Here is a 17,815-nt window from a genome sequence, read left to right on the forward strand (position 1 = left end):
TATGTCACGGAGCTGCTGTCAGCGCTGTATGTCACGGTGCTGCTGTCAGCGCTGTATGTCACGGAGCTGCTGTCAGCGCTGTATGTCACGGAGCTGCTGTCAGTGCTGTATGTCACGGAGCTGCTGTCAGCGCTGTATGTCACGGAGCTGCTGTCAGCGCTGTATGTCACGGAGCTGCTGTCAGCGCTGTATGTCACGGTGCTGCTGTCAGCGCTGTATGTCACGGAGCTGCTGTCAGCGCTGTATGTCACGGAGCTGCTGTCAGCGCTGTATGTCACGGTGCTGCTGTCAGCGCTGTATGTCACGGAGCTGCTGTCAGCGCTGTATGTCACGGAGCTGCTGTCAGCGCTGTATGTCACGGAGCTGCTGTCAGCGCTGTATGTCACGGAGCTGCTGTCAGCGCTGTATGTCACGGAGCTGCTGTCAGCGCTGTATGTCACGGAGCTGCTGTCAGCGCTGTATGTCACGGAGCTGCTGTCAGCGCTGTATGTCACGGTGCTGCTGTCAGCGCTGTATGTCACGGAGCTGCTGTCAGCGCTGTATGTCACGGAGCTGCTGTCAGTGCTGTATGTCACGGAGCTGCTGTCAGCGCTGTATGTCACGGAGCTGCTGTCAGCGCTGTATGTCACGGAGCTGCTGTCAGCGCTGTATGTCACGGAGCTGCTGTCAGCGCTGTATGTCACGGAGCTGCTGTCAGCGCTGTATGTCACGGAGCTGCTGTCAGCGCTGTATGTCACGGTGCTGATGTCAGTGCTCTGTATTACGGTGCTGCTGTCAGTGCTCTGTATCTCCTGCACCCTCTTGTTTGCCTACCCTGGTCCCTGACCTTCCCTCTCCTCCATTGCCTTCATTAGCTCCATAGTCCTGAATTGTCAGAACAATTTCCCAAATAAAAAAAAAATGCTTGTAGTTATCGATCCCAAATTCACCTCATACATGTATTATGCTATTGTCCAGGTGGTGGGACTACGTGCTACCCCCTAATAATTACCACGTGGCCGCAAATTCGACCTAAAGGTTTGCGAAATTCGCCTCCCATTGAAGTCAATGGAGCCCGCGGCGAACGGTCGTTTTCGCGAACGTTTGTGCCCGTTCGCGTTTCGCGTTCGCGAAACGTCCCGTCGGAAGTTCGTCCATCACTAATGTTACAACCAAAAATGTAAATGTATTTTATTTGGATGTTATATGATAGACCAACACAAAGTGAAACACACAGTAATTGTGAAATGGAAGGAAAATGATAAATGGTTTTCAAAATGTTTTACAAATAAATATGTGAAAAGTGTGGCGTTCATTTGGATTCAGTCCCCTTTACTCAGATTCCCCTAATTAAAATCAAGTGGAACCAATTGCCTTCTGAAATCACCTAATTAGTAAATAGAGTCCACCTGTGTGTGATTTAATTTTAATATAAATACAGCTATTCTGTGAAGCCCTCAGAGGTTTGTGAACAAACAGCATCATGAAGGCCAAGGAACACACCAGACAGGTCAGGTATAAAGTTGTGGAGAAGTTTAAAGCAGGGTTACGTTATAAAAAAAATATCCCAAGCTTTTAACATCTCACTGTTGAGATGTTAAAGAGGGCTTGGCCTGGAAGGGAGCATGTGTCTTTCAGACACATGCCCCTTATATAATACTGCAGTAAAAGGCGGGCCTCCACTGCAGCATTTTTACTGGACAGCTGGGGCTAATGGTACTTTACCATTGGTCCAAGACTCCAAGCTGTCCATTGAGCTCAGTGCCTCTCACAAGAAGTGAGGAGAGGAACTGTGAGCTCATCCTCTAAGTCTGCTGCATACAGAGTATGCTAGCTTGTATTTAAACTGGCCGCTCTGTATGTAGCTTCTGACTGGCTGCGCAAGGAGCCCCGTATTTCCGGAACCATAGACTGTAGGAGCCCTACATTTTTTACCAGTGGTGGGGTAGGACTTAGGCTACCTCAGGACGCCGATGCTATGACCCTCAAAGGTCAATTTTTTAAATTTATTTTAATGTTCATGGCAGATGAGGCTCTGCCTCACCTGCATCCCCAACTGTATGTCCCTGTCGCAGAATGTAGGGAGGACACGAAGGTGGCCCATCAACTTTTTACTATAGGGCCCCACCTCTGTACCTAACATATTTCTGGAACAGGTAGTGAGGGCAAATGTTACCAATGGGGAAGAAAAAAATTAAGCTACTTTTAAACCAACCCCAGTCTCGCCAGTGTTTGCTGAAGATCTAAATTAAGTTTCCCTGCAAGAAAATCCACCAAATCACTTGCATGTCTGAAGAATGATATCAATCCTTTTGTGTTCATAGCTTTCCCCTTTCTTGTGTCTTGGCAGGTCAGACAGCGCTACACATTGCTGTAATGCGTCAGAATCTAACAATTGTGCAAGAGCTGATACGGAATGGTGCCAACGTGTCCACGCCACGGGCAGTCGGAACATACTTCCAGCTCAAACCCAACTCCTTCTATTATGGTGAGTCAGGGTCTGCTTTCCTGTTGTCTGCCCCAAATTGATATTTCATTATGGATGGACAATGATCCTGAAAACTATGTAAACCCTGGTCTATTAGATAAACCATTGAAAGTGATTTGTTATAAATGTATTCCTGTAGCAACTTCTAAAAATATTGTAATTGCGAGGTGCTGGACACACAATTTCACTTTTTTTTTTAAAGGTGGACAAAGTCATTACTTGAGCCTGATTTCTTGGGTTTGGCAGCTCACCACCAAGCAGGAACCCGTTAGGAGAGGGGTTCAACTGAACTGAGCAATCCAAGTGTCAATAAAAGTGACAAATAAAAATTATGAGTCCAAAATCTATTTTTTTGTTTGGTTGGTGACAGCAAGAAAACAAAAGGACAGCCAACATGTTTTTTTTTTGGGGGGGGGGGGGGGGGGTCACAAAATGACCCTTCATCAGAGCTAGGTGAAACTGCAGAATATTATGCAGACTTAAAAGTGCACCTGTGCAGATCAGAGCCCCTTGCCATTTTGGTGTGAACATGGCCACTGATTGTTCTCCTTAATATCCCCTGTCTGCCAACCAATCTGCATAGGAGCACTTTCAGGTCCATAAAATATTGTGCTGCTCCACTCAACACTTATGAAGAGATTTTGAGACCTCTGAAATATGTTGGATGTCCTTTGCTTTTCTTGCCGTCACGAGTAGAAAAATAAACATGTTGGACTCCCACGATTTTAATTTGGTATTATTCTTGATGGACTTCCTTTAAATAAGGATTCCAGGTATTAACATCTTTACATAGTTACATTGGTCCTTCGTGGGCCAATGTAAATATGCATGTAGCATACCGAGCCAAACCCCTCTGGAATCCTGAAATCCCTGTATAGTAGGTACCGCTACATCGATCTCCACTAGCTTCCAGGTTCCATGCTGAGCTGTTGACCTAAAATCGATATAACATAACCAGTGTAGTGCAACCAATATAAAACACAATCTATATATTCAAAAAGTTCTAATTTTGTGTGAAAATTCCACCGTTGTGCGACTTTAGATAATAGTTCAAAAAATAATAATTCAAAAATGTATATAATCCAATGACTTCAGTGACCACCATCTCTAGCTGGAATGCCTGCTCACCTCCAAATAATGACCCCACTACAGAGTCCCAATTGCCTGTTATTATGTCTGTTAGAATGCTCCTAATGGGGATGGAGATGCCCAGGATGGGGATCCATGGGGATGCTCCTCCTCAGGGTGTCCCTGGACCATGCTGACTCCCTCTTTGGATCTCAATCAATCGTGCTTGGCCATAAAATAACAAAGGGAAACCATAGTGCTCTCTGCTATGAATATTTATTAAAAACTACACACATGGATTACAAATACTCACATACAGTAGATATGTGAAAAACATGCATACCATCAACTCTCCACGTTGACATACAAATGAAAAAACATCCTGAATCACGGCACCTCACACCTGTATGCACTATACTCTCTTTTGGGCTTCTTCAGCAGGTAGGGAGCCATCAGTAAATAGAGGGTTATATAGGTACTGTTCTGATCAGCAATCTTCCTAAAAGTGTGGACACCTGTGCACTAGGCTAGGAGGATGGGATTCGCTACAGGTGACTCTAGAATCTGTTTCACCATGCCTCATTTCCTCTTCCTCCCTGCTCTGTGTCTTAACTATGGGCACTTCCGCCCAACTCCCGTAGACCTGAAGTGACGTATCAGTGGATGGACCTATCACGCAGGACTAGGAAGGAGCCAGAAGTGACATCACTGGAAATTACGTTCCGGACTCAGCTCTAATATACAGTTATGTTTACTTCCACCCTTACTGGATGCCCTGGTCCTAGAACACTAATAAAATAAATAAAAACATGCCAATCGCGGCACTACAAGATACCTATAGCTGTCCCCTCCATATTGGCTAAAGGATACCCTGGACCCGCAGGTTTTTTTATTCCGTGTTGGTGCAAACCCACTCTCCACTGAGCCCAGTATCCAGACTGTCCACACCCCCAGGAGTACCTTATTAAATATATAACATCTAAATGAATATATAATGTACAATCTGTAAAGTATTTATATAAAATAACACATAGATAGTAAACAAAAATGGCTACCACCATATCACTTCTATCTGAGAACCACTGCAAACTCAAACAGTACTATTATCTAATAGGTTCTAAAGAGGTATTCTTTATTTAGTGCTGATGAAACAATTTAAATCAAATTCCGTATTGATACCAAAAAGGGGCCAGAACCTTAGTTTTATAGATCCAAAAAGATTAATGTTGACTTAACTGTCTTATGAACTTACCACCTCTCCAATGTTTGGTGAGCTTTTAGATCTCCAAAATCTAACTCCAGATATACTTTTGAGTTTGATTTTGGGGGGTTGGAAAAGGTCAAACATTGGAGAGGTGGTAATTTCATTAGACAGTTTAGTCAACGTGAATCCTTTTGGATCTATGAGACTAAGGTTCTAGCCTCTTTTGGTATCAATACAGAATTTGATTAAAATTGTTTCATCAGCACTAAATAAAGAATACCTGGTTGGAACATATTACATAATAGCACTGTTTGAGTTTCCAGTGGTCCTCAGATAGAATTAATATGTTGGTAGACAATTTTTTTTTTTTTTTTTTTTACTATGTGTTATTTTATATGAATATTTTACATATTGTACATTATATATTGATTTTGGTTTTTATGTATTTTATGAGGTACTCCTGGGGGTGTGGACACTCTGGATACTGGACTCAGTGGAGCATGAGTTTACACCAGCAGGAAATAATGTCCCTGTGGGTCCAGAGTGACCTTTAGACCAAAATGAAGGGAACCGCGATAGGTATCTTGTAGTACCGCGACTGGCATGTTTTTATTTATTTTATTAGTGTCCTAGGATCAGGGCATCCAGTAAGGGCAGAAGTAAACATAGCTGGATATTAGAGCTGGGTCCAGAATACCATTCCGGTGATGTCTGGTGATGTACTGTTGACCACCCGCTCCTTCTCAATAAACTACATTCCCTTGGCCTCAGAGATTCTGCTTTATCCTTGTTCTCTGTCTATCTATCCCAGCGCTCCTTCAGTGTCACCTACAACTCTGTCTCCTCCTCTTCATTGTCCCTTTCTGTGGGGGTCCCCCAAGGCTCTGTTCTTGGACCCCTTCTCTTCTCTATCTACACCTCATCCATTGGTCACTTGATAACTACCCATGGCTTCCAATACCACTTATATGCCGATGACACCCAAATCTGTCTACTCCTCACCTCACTCCTTCAGTCTCCTCTCGCATTACTAACTTACTAACTGACATATCAGCATGGATGTCACACCACTTTCTTAAACTAAATCTCTCTAAAACTGAGCTATTAAAATTCCCACCTGCACGTGCTACCCTCCATGACTTTTCCATCAAAATCAACAATGCAACCATCAGGCCCTCTCCTCATGCCAGAGTACTAGGTGTAATCCTAGACTCTGACTTTTCATTTCAGCCCCAAGTCCAGTCATAGTCAAATGTTTGTAGAATTCACCTCCGTAACATCTCTAAAATTCGCCCATTTTTAACAAATGAAACTACCAAGCTCCTCATTCACTCCCTTGTTATCTCTCGCCTTGACTATTGCAACTCCCTTTTCATTGGCCGGCCTCTCCATAGGCTGTCCCCTCTTCAGTCTATCATGAATGCGGCTGCCAGACTTATCCACCTTACCAACCGCTCAGTGTCTGCCAACCCTCTTTCTACCCTCCTATCTTTTAGGAAGATTGTTGATCAGAATGACACCTACATAACACTCTGATTACTGATGGCTCCCACCCCCCGCTGAAGAAGCTCAATAGAGAGCGTAACGTGTACAGGTGTGAGGTGCCATTATTCAGGAAATATTTTTGTTTGTATGTCAACGTGGAGAGTTGATGGTATACATGTTTTTCACATATCTACTGTATGTGAGCATTTGTAATCCCTGTGTGTAGTTTTTAATAAAGATTCATAGCAGAGAGCACTATGGTTACCCTTTGTTATTTTATGGCCACGCATGATTGATTGAGATCAAAAGAGGGGGTCAGCATGGTCCAGGGACACCCAGAGAGCACTATGGTTTCCCCTTATTTTATGGCCACACACGATTGATTGAGGTCCTAAAGTTGCACAACAATGTAATTTTTTTCACAAAAAATTTACTTTTTTTGAATATATATTGGTTGTGTTTTATATTGGTTGTGCTGCACTGGTTATGTTATATTGACTTTTAGTTTGAGAGTCACATGTGGACACACTTTGATAGGTGTTGGCAGCAATCACAACAAACCTTGTTGAAGGGCACTGATGACCTTCACTGATCATAGTATTTTTTTGCACTGAGTTTCTCCAAGACTGGGCTAACATCACCATCCTGCCTCTTTATCTCATCCAATCTGACAACACTTTCATTTTTTTATTATTTTTTATTTTTTAAATAAAAATAAACAGCTTTTACACAGAAACAAAAGAAGCAATTGCATATAGACTTTGAGATAAGGCTTAAACAGGAATGATTTCCTAAGTTGGTACACAAAATCATACAGTCATATTCCTTGTGTTAACAATGTTAACAGGCTCTCAGGCCTCTGCCGTCCTGACTTTCCGGTGGTCCAAAAAAAATGTTATATATATATATATATATATATATATATATATATATATATATATATATATAAAAGATATTAGACAAGTGCAAAAGGAAAAAATTTGTTTAGTTCGTTTTGGTTTTATTTTGTTAATTAATTAAGTTTAGTTATATTTGTTAAATTCATTAAATTCGTTTTCGGATTTCGTTTTCTACCGAATTAAAAAAATTTCGTTTTCTACCGAATTAAAAAAAATCGGTCGCATTTGAAAATATTTCAACCGAACTCGAAAATATTTTTACCGGATTCAGAATTATTTCAACATGATTCGAAATTATTTCAATCACATTCAAAACGATTTCAACCGGATTCGAAAATATTTTGTGACTCAACTTTGGGGCCACGTATCTCGGGGTCACTTGGTGCTAGAAACCCCAAAATGTAGATGTTGTAGTGCTAGTTCTATTGTGTTTGCATACCAAATTTAGGGTATCTAGCTACAAGTGGCCCCGAAATATGTGGCCCCAAATTTGGGTCGCAAAATGTCAAGCACTTTTCTGCAGCAGAGAATGACATTTTATGACCCGACTTTGGGGCCACGTATCTCGGGGTCACTTGGTGCTAGAAACCCCAAATGTGTAGATGTTGTAGTGCTAGTTCTACTGTGTTTGCATGTTTTGGGGTTTCTAGCTATAAGTGGCCCCGAGATACGTGGCCCCAAATTCAGGTCGCAAAATGTCATTCTCTGCTGCAGAAAAGTACTTGGCATATTGCCCATATCTCGGGTCACTTGGTGCTAGGAACCCCAGAACTTGTGGCAGGTGATGTGGCAAGTGGATAATCCACAACTTGGTCACATGGCAGGTCACTTGGCACTCGTGGCTGGTCACTTGGCACTCGTGGCAGGTGTCGTGGCACTCATGGCAGGTGTCGTGGCACTCATGGCAGGTGTCGCGGCAAGTGGACAATACATAACTTGTGGCAAGTGGACAATCCACAACTTGTGGCAGGTGATGTGGCAAGTGGACAATACACAACTTGTGGCAGGTGACGTGGCAAGTGGACAATCCACAACTTGGTGTTTGGGTTAGGGCAGGTGGCAGGTGTCGTGGCACTTGTGGCAGGTGTTGTGGCAAGTGGACAATACACAACTTGTGGCAGATGATGTGGCAAGTGGACAATACACAACTTGGGGTTTGGGGCTTGGGGTTTGGGTTAGGCTTAGGGTTGGGGTTAGGGTTTCCCCTTGAAGAATAAGTGATTGGAATAGAATAAAATATAAAATAATATTTTATACTATTCCGGTCAATTGTTTTTCTAGTCTATTCTCTTCTATTCAAATCTTTTCTATTCTAATTCATTCCATAGAAAATTTGAATTTTGGAAGATGGTTATATATATATATATATATATATATATATATATATATATATATATATATATATATATAAACCATCTTCTGAAATTCTAATTTAGCATAAAAATTTGGATCAAATTCGAATAGAAAATATTAGAATATAAAATAATAGACTAAGAATAGTAAATAAATAAAGTAAATAAATTAAGAATAGACTATAATAAAATATAATATATATTAATTTAGTTTCCATCATTTTGAGTTATTTTCAAATCTATTCTCGAATTTGAATTTATACTATTTGAAATTATAATAATATTCTTCTATTGTATTTTATTACATTCTATTAAAGTCTGTTCTGTTCTTTACTATTCTTTTATTTTCATTCTATTGTGTTATTATTTTATATTCTATTTTACTGTATTCTTTTTTAGAAATCGATTTATATTTTTTAGATTTTTTTATTCGAATTCGATTCAAATTGTTTTCAAATTTGATTTGACTAAAATTGTTTTTGAATTTGATTTGAATTGTTTTCAAATTCAATTTTTTTTTTAGAATTTGAATCTAATTTCGTCTGAATTCGGTTGAATTCTTTAGCATTGTAATTTGGTTGCATCCGAATGTCCGAATATTGAAAATTCGCCCGAATTTCAAATTCGGAACGAAACGAAATGCACATGTCTAAAAGATATAGAAATACTCCTAATCCACCTCCACTAGAGCATGGCCATACTCCCTGGAACTGGTAAAGAGGGACCAATTGGACCATTTATTGTTAAATTGATCCTCTTTGCCTTGCATCGTTGCAGCAATATTTTTATAGCATGTATGTCAGCTGTTTTAGTAAGCCATATCAAGATCAAGGGAAGTGCTTCCATAGGGCCGGAATGCAGGCCTTAGCTGCATTCAAAAAGTAGGCCATCATTTTGTTTTTATATTTATGCTTTGAGAAATCTGAGAGGTGGGGAAGGTATCTGGCCAAGTCTAATCCCAAATCAAGTTCAGTGAGCGCTTTTATAATATCGGGCAGGACCAGAAAATATGCAGCACGGTACCCTCTGCCTCTCTGCAGCGCCAGCAGATATTTATCACGTCGGGGTAGATTTTCTGTAAGAGAGATGGGACCTTGTACCACTGTGTAAGGATCTTATAGCTTGGTATTTACTATCTACTGAGGAATGAGCAATGAGCACAATAAGGCCCCTTTCACACTGGGACGCTTTGCAGGCCCTACAGCGCTAAAAATAGCACCTGCAAATCACCCTGAAACAGCCGCTGCTGTCTCTCCAGTGTAAAAGCCGGAGGGCTTTCACACTGGAGTGGTGCGCTTGCAGGATGGTAAAAGAAGGCCTGCAAGCCACATCTTTGGAGCACTGTAGGAGCGGTGTATGTACCGCTCCTAAAGTGCCTCTCCCCATAGAAAACAATGGGGCAGCGCTGCAAACCTTTAACCCTCTTTTGGCTGCTAGAGGGGTTAAAACTGCCCCGCTAGCAGCCAAATAGCGCAGGTAAAGCGCAGCTAAATATAGCGCCGCTTTACCGCCAGCGCCCGCAACGCCCCAGTGTGAAAGTAGCCAAAAGAATATAGTCCCGCTGCTCTTCAGAAAGTGTGATATCCAAGTTGAGAACACTTTTCAATTAAAGAGAGAGTACGAATAGTTTTCTGAATGACGCCCATGCAACCTTCTTGGTTTACAATGGGGCAGGGCAGCTGTTCGGCACAGGACTTGGAAGCTAATGGGTCCCTGTGCCTACTCTGGTTTCCTCTCACACTCCAAAGACGTACTGGTAGGTTAATTGGCTCCCGTCTAAACTGGCCAAAGCCTGTGTATGTATGATGTGAGTTAGGGACCTTAGATTGTAAGCTCCTTGAGGGCAGGGACACGATTCGTAAATTGATGGTGCTAAATAAATATCTGTATAAGTATCTGTAATACTAATCATTGGAGTAGGGTGCCTACTACAGTCATCTCCAGCTTCTAGATGCCTGGAATCAGAAAATAATACCATGACTTATACCAAATTTATAATGATGCAAAAATGTATATCCAACAAAATAATAATATAACATATGATCATATCAAATATGAATATCCACACTAAACCAGTAAATGTGAATTAAAATTACAAAAAGTCCATCTGTAACCATGGGCAACCCAGAAGTCACCCTGGTGTGTAAGCTGCTACCGATACAAAGATTTAATTGTGCTTACCAGATTATATGGATTCCAATGCTATCAACACTGCGTCAAATAGGCATCAGGAGAATGAGCTCTCCCGAATTTATTGCTCCATGGCAGAACAATCCAACACAATCTGGTAAACACAATTAAACCTTTGTATCGGTAGCGGCTTACACACCAGGGTGACTTCTGGGTTGCATTGGCTTGGTTCCCTTCTATCAAAACTGAAGTTTAATACACCTATGACTTTCACCTTTAAAGATTTCTTTGCTGATGTTACACATGTACATTTTATTTTTTTAAGTCACAGTCGCTGGTTTAGTGTGGATATTCATATTTGATATGATCATATGTATATTATTTTTTGAATACACATTTTTGCATCATTATAATTTTGGTATAAGCCACTTTATATCACCATATATATAAGCGCAGCACTTTCTAATCTTTTTTCTGTGATTGTACAACGTTTTGTCAAGTTGTGGTGCTTGCAGCTGTTCAATTTAAAGACAATAGTGCAGTATATCAATAGAAAATATAAATAATACCACGAATGGTTAAATTGGTCCAAACTGAACCAAAGAAAAACCTGAAGGAGGTTTGGGACCCTTCTCTGCCCAAAACATAAATTCGTCTTGACTGGGTTTGTGCTTTGCACGTATAACTCAATCCTATTAGCGACTTCTGATCCTGAATAAAGCAATGTATTGCCCTTTATCTTCAAGACTTCTGACCTGGAGGTGAGTCAGCATATTTTGTACAAAATAAAAAAAATAAGGCAAAAAGCAAAATAAATGTGTCAGCAGTATATCAATTGCTGATTTGACCAAATGATAAAATATTTAACATTTAGTTCTGCATGTTGTTCTTACTGAAGCATGACAGACATGTTCACAGGTCTATGACATAGGGCATGCAAGATTGTGTATTTTATCAAGAATTTTGGGAATTTAGAAAACAGAATAGGCTAAAAAAGCTGCAGAATATTTTATCAGTCATCAAAGTCTAGCCACCATGGAAAAAAGAAAAAGAAAAACACCATAACGTGGGCATATTTCATTATATGAGTTATTTTACTAAATAAAACCTTTCACTTCTTGCACTTCTGTCTTTAGCTATCGTGCATTGGTACAAAACAGAAGAAGATAATTAAAACAGATAAGAATTAAAATTGGAGTTGGAATTAGTCCCTGACTTTTTTACCAGTGTTTGTGGTACAGAAGGATGTAAATGTAATGGTATATAAGCAGAGGAAATTGTTTGTGAATCTAAACCCAAGAACAAAACTGGAATATATGCAGCTTACCAGTCCTTAGATATGGTGGCTGCATTTGTTTTCTTCTTTAAAGTGAGATGCCCCTAAAAGAAAAAAAAAAATTAAAGTCAGTAGCTACAAATACTGCAGCTGCTGACTTTTAGTAATTGGACACTTACCTGTCCCAGGGTCCAGCAATGCGAGGGAATGAAGCCCCCCCTCGTTCCCCGCTCCGCTCGCGGGGCACCGTCATTCGTACTGTGGGCACCCGGCTGTGGCTCCACAGCCGGGCACCCACTGTGCATGCGTGAGCGGCGCAGGGCACCGTGATACGCCGCACAGTCACCTGGGACACGTGACAGGTCCCAGATGACTGTGCGGCGCGAGGGGAAGTGATGTCACCAGCCCAGGCAAGGAAGAAGGTAGACTACGAGGGACCCCCTAGCAACAGGTATTTAGAGGTGCGTAAAAACATTTTTTTTCCAATTATTATTTTTTTTATTATTTTTTGGTGGCAACACCACTTTAAGGTTTTTTTTTTCCCTTTATGGTCATCTGGTGATCTTGTAATTAACACCTTTTCTATCTTAGGGTGACAACGTTGTCAATGTATTGTGTGATAGATCCATCTGGGACAGGGACTTTTGGAGGGGACTTCAGGGTAGCCTCTTACCTTCTGACTATGATCCCTGGCTTTTGAGCCAGGGCTCATAGGAGGTGTGCTCTATTCTTTGGGAGGTGTATAAATGAACCACTTCCGAACCTCTCTATAGCAGATTTACTGCTACAGGGTGGCCCTCCTGTGCAGGGTCACATATAGATGTACGTGATTCTGCACTTCTGCCTACGGGGCTCAAACGCACGGGTTGCTTCTCCTGTGATTATTTACAGCACAAGCTGATCTGTGGGTGCTGAGCACTAGATGTCTGCCGGCACCCGCCAATCCTCTTTACACAGATCTCCCTATGTACAAAAGGCCGCCATTCTAACAAGGGGGGAGGGATGGATTTTGTGTCCCTGCAAAGCAGGGAATACAATCAATCTCTTCCCCTAGTAAAAGCAGAACATACAGTACACAAAAACACTGGCTAGGCACACAGTTAACCCTTTGATCGCCATAGAGGTTTAACCACTTTAACCACTTCCCGGCCAGTGTCATTATTACAGTGTATTAGTGTCACTGGTTCCAGGCAGTGTCCATTAGTATCTGATTGTCCTCCTCAATATTGCAGTCCCGATATGAATCGCTGTTTGTTGCCATTACTAGTATAAAAAATAAAAAATAAGAATTCCATAAATATATAACACAGTTTGTAGACACTATAACGTTCATGTAAACCAATCAATGTACAATTATTGGGATTTTTTTACCAAATATATGCAGCAGAATACATAAATACATAACTTATGAAAAAATTAGATTTAAAAAAATGTTTTATTGTATACAGTAGGTTTAATAGCAGAAAGTAAAACATAATATATATATATATATATATATGCTCCTGACGAGCATGCGCTATATGTTTTTTAAAATTAATATTCCTGAAACCACAGTTGGGTTTTGGGGCTAATTTTGCTAAATTATGGTTTCAGTACCAGTCTGGCTGGATTGCAGGTGTCGCTGTCACCACCGGCAAATGTGAGAATGCAGTTTAGCTTGGTGTATTGAGTGCCACGTTTTCTCAGAAACAGCCCAGTGGGAGTGTTCTCCTGCTATGCACTCTGCGAGGTGGTATTTAAGGTACTGACATCACGTGCTTCAGGATTCCGGTCCAGGAGATATTTTCTGTCTGTTTGGTCCTGGTCCTCCTGACCAGCCCCCATGGCCCTCTTGGCCTGGGGTGCGGATCCATGCAATTCCAAGTCTTGGGGCTGGATGGCCTGAGGCAAAGTAACTGCAGGGACAGGCCTGACTGGATATCGAGGCCTGAGGATTCAAAGGTGGTCCGGTACCGTCTCATCTAAGGAGAGACCCAGCAACTGGAGAAGCAACAAAGGGAGGACTCTTGAGGAGGAGGCCATGCACAAGACTGGTTTCTCTGAAGGAGCCTGGAGGCTCAGTTGAAGGACACTTCATGGATTCACATTCATACGGTATCGCCGGACTGGCTGAGAGATACTGGTACTGTATGATAGTTCTCTAAATTTGTCTATGACCCTCGGTTATGTTCAAGTCTAAAGTAATTCACATCCAAGTCTGTGACAGAGACAGTGGCGTTTTACCGCTGACGCTATGGGCGTTGTAGTGTGAAAGGGGTCTAACACCCTACCGGCTGCTAGGCCTAGCGAGAGGAGGTCTATACGGAGGTTGTGAGAATCCAGCTGTGAAACGTTTATTCTCTGGATTTCTTCTATAAGAGACTTTCTATTTTTGCAGTCGAAAAGTACATGAACTTTCTCCTAAACCCTCTACCCTTCATTAAGAGACTGTTTTATCTTCTAAATAAATAACCCAAAATAAGATCTAGTGTCAATTTCTTTGGGCCATCTACCACGGGAAACCCTAGATCAGGGATATGCAATTAGCGGACCTCCAGCTGTTTCAGAACTACAAGTCCCATGAGGCATTGCAAGACTCTGACAGCCACAAGCATGACATCCAGAGGCAGAGGCATGATGGGACTTGTAGTTTTGCAACAGCTGGAGGTCCGTTAATTGCATATCCCTGCCCTAGATGGAGATCAAGAAGGTAATGGTAAGCCCAGTAAAACCAGCAGCTCCTTCGGGGGTCAGTGCTACATATTTATATATATATATATATATATATATATATATATATATATATATATATATATATATATGTATATGTGTATATGTGTGTGTGTGTGTGTGTGTGTGTGTGTGTGTGTGTGTGTGTGTGTATATATATATATATATATATATATATATATATATATATATATATTATTTTTTTTCCCTTTTTTCAAAATTCTCTGCCTTTTTTTTGTTTATAGCACAAAGAATAAAAAACACAGAGGTGATCAAATTCCACTCAAAGAAAGCTATATTTGTGGGGGAAAATTACATCAATTTTATTTGGGTACAGTGTCTCATGACCGCACAATTGTCAGTTAAAGTAATGCAGTGCCGTATCTCAAAAAATGGCCTGGTCATAAGGGGGGTAAATCTTCTGGAGATCAAGTGGTTAACTGGTTTGTGCAAAAGTTATAGCATCTACAAACTATAGTATACAGTATAGACTGGAATTTACACAGCTATGATGCTATACTGTAATTGACAGTGATTAGCAACTAGTGTGATCGTGATAGGGTGGTGAGCAATCTGGTGCTAACAGACACTAGCTGGGAGAGTCACGAACTGACACTGACGTCGCTAGTGACACTAATGCAGTGACCAGCGATAATAGTATACACTGTCACTGTACCAATGACACTGGCAGGGAAAGGGTAACTTTCTAGGGGCAATCAAGGGGTTAACTGTGCATCTAACAAGTGTAATGTGTGTTTTTTTCTGATCTGGCTGTTTTTTCTCCCTGCTTTTCAAGGGGGAGCAACAGCCAGATAACTTTGCCTATGCACACAGGGTTCTGCTGATTAGCAGGTTTCAGCCAAAATCATTGGCTGAAATCTACTGCCAAACGTGTGCTGTGTCCAATCACATCATGGATTGGCAGGGGGCATACGCGCCCCAAACCTGGAAAAAGGCGGGTGACGTACATGTAGGTGAATGTGCTTGTACCTGCCATCTGCTCGCAGTTTATTTACTGTCAGTGGTCAGCGGGTGGTTAATAGACCAGATGATAACAAAAGTGAACTGTGTTTTTAGGCTTTAAATACTCTATAAGAGGTGTGACAATTTAATTCCTGGGAATGCCGGTGCCGTAGCACTATGGTGGCGAGTCACACACATATTCTGACATGTTCTAACTTGCACTTGCCTGGGTCACAGACCAGTTGACCAGAGTGGTAGAAGAAATAACACATGTGTGCATTGCGCTTTTGGCGGAAAACGAGTGACAGGAATCTGGAGAAGTCGATCAACATCCAATTTTGAGTGAAAATTTAAAAAAGTGTAAGTGTTATATCAAGCTTCCGGAAAAAAAAAAATCTGTTAAGAAATCAAGTGGTTTTGAATGGCATAGCCAGTTTAAGGAGAAGCAGAAAGATGCCCACAATGACGCAAGAAGTGGGCAGCCAAAAATGCAAAGGATGGTTGCAAATGTGGACAGATTACAAACCCTCTTATGTTCAGATCATGACTGATTGTGTGAATGATGGCAGAAGAATTGAACGTGAATAGGGAAACAGTGAAGCCGATTCTAACAGAGGATTTGGGGATGAGAAAGATTTCTGTAAAGTTGGTGTCTCAAATCTTGACAGAAAATCAGAAGAAATGTTGTCTTCAACTTTTATCCAAACTTTTGAAGAATGCAGAGATGTTTGATTGGGTTATTACTGGTGAGGATACAAGGTGTTTCCAGTATGAGCCAGAAGCAAAACGCCAGAGAATGCAATGGAAAACAAAAAGACGTCACCTCACCCACACCTCCCAACATTTTGAGATGGGAACGAGGGACACCTACTAGCAAACGTATGTAGGCATAGGACACGCCCCTTGCTACACCCCCTTAAAGCAGAATTGACCCCAATTTTTTTTTATAAAGTCCACAAGGGCTTTTTTTAACCAGTACTATCCCTTTATATCGGCTTTTTAAAATGTACAAATGCAGAAATTTAGAATTTGGATGAAAGGTTTAGCACTGGCAAACACTTTTTGAACGATAAAAAGTGCATTTTAACTGTCACAGGCTGCGAATTGCTTTTATCTTCTGTTATCTGCTTGTGGAATGTGCCTCCAAATGCCGGTGTTGCGCAGTACGGAGGACAACGAGACGCCGAAGGTCTCCGAAGATGAACGGCGCCTGCGCGTTGAGTCCAGGTTCAAGCGCCACCATCCAAGTGGATGTAGAGTTAGAATAACAAATTGCCGAGCGAATCGAGGCCGTGCCCGAAGCGTGACGAGCGAAGCGAGCCCGTGAGGGGCCCTGTTACTAAGTGCTGCCATATCACCACTTGGATGGTGGGGCTTGAACCTAGACTCAGTGCGCAGGTGCTGTTCATCTTCGGAGACTTTCAGAGTCTCCTTGTCCTCTATCCAATGGGGCGACAGTTTTTGGCAGAGCACCGGACTGCTACCTGTCATCATAGAATCATAGACTGTGTATCACCTTACACTGTCATTGTGGTTGGACATCAGGCTGAACCTTCTGTTATCATGTGAAGAGATTTAACACTTTACTTTCCTGCATGCTTTGGCTTGGCTACTCTTATGCCCGGTACACACTGTCGGAAATTCTGACGGAAAAGGTCCAATCGGATTATATTGTCGGAAAATCCAATTGTGTGTGGGCTCTATCAGACTTTTGAGAGCAGGATCTAAAATTTTCCAACAAAAATATTCAGACGGACAAAGTGCCACGCATGCCCAGGTCAAATTATGAGACCAAAGCTATTGGCTACTAGCCTCTACGTAGTCCCGTTGTACGCAACGAACTTCACTACGTTCCGAACGATCAGATTTTCAGACAATTTTGTCCGACCATGTGTATGCAACACCAGTTTCTGACAAAATCCGTCAGAAAAAATCCAACGGATTTTGTGGTCGGAATGTCCAACCGTGTATATGAGGCATTAGGGCTCCTTCACATGTGTGGAAGTGACTGTTACTCCTCTGAAAAGATCCATGCTGGGATCGCTTTTCAGAGCTGTTTAAGAGGTGGTGAGCAGACAATATATTGCCTCCTCACCACCTGATTTAACCAAACAATTGCCATACGGTGGCCACACTCCATTATTCTTTTTCACAGCACCACCCACTAAAAGCAACATGCTGTTTAACCGGTTCTATCAGTGCTGCCAATCAGTGCCCCTTATCAGTGCCTATCAGTGCAAATCAGTGAAGGTGAAAAATTAC

At 41.6% G+C, this 17,815-nt stretch overlaps 1 protein-coding gene across 1 annotated transcript in view; it reads left to right on the top strand.

Moving 5' to 3' along the window:
* LOC143930644 (transient receptor potential cation channel subfamily V member 6-like) overlaps positions 1–17,815 on the top strand; it is a 100,265-nt gene that overhangs the window by 41,070 nt on the left and 41,380 nt on the right. Inside the window, exon 5 of the mRNA XM_077455139.1 lies at positions 2,330–2,467. Coding sequence (XP_077311265.1) covers positions 2,330–2,467 — 138 coding nt within the window. The remainder of the gene's footprint in view (positions 1–2,329; positions 2,468–17,815) is intronic.

The sequence above is a fragment of the Lithobates pipiens genome, unplaced genomic scaffold, assembly GCF_037356315.1.
Source record: "Lithobates pipiens isolate NorthernLeopardFrog02 unplaced genomic scaffold, aLitPip1_a1.2 Scaffold_25, whole genome shotgun sequence".
NCBI lineage: Eukaryota > Metazoa > Chordata > Amphibia > Anura > Ranidae > Lithobates > Lithobates pipiens.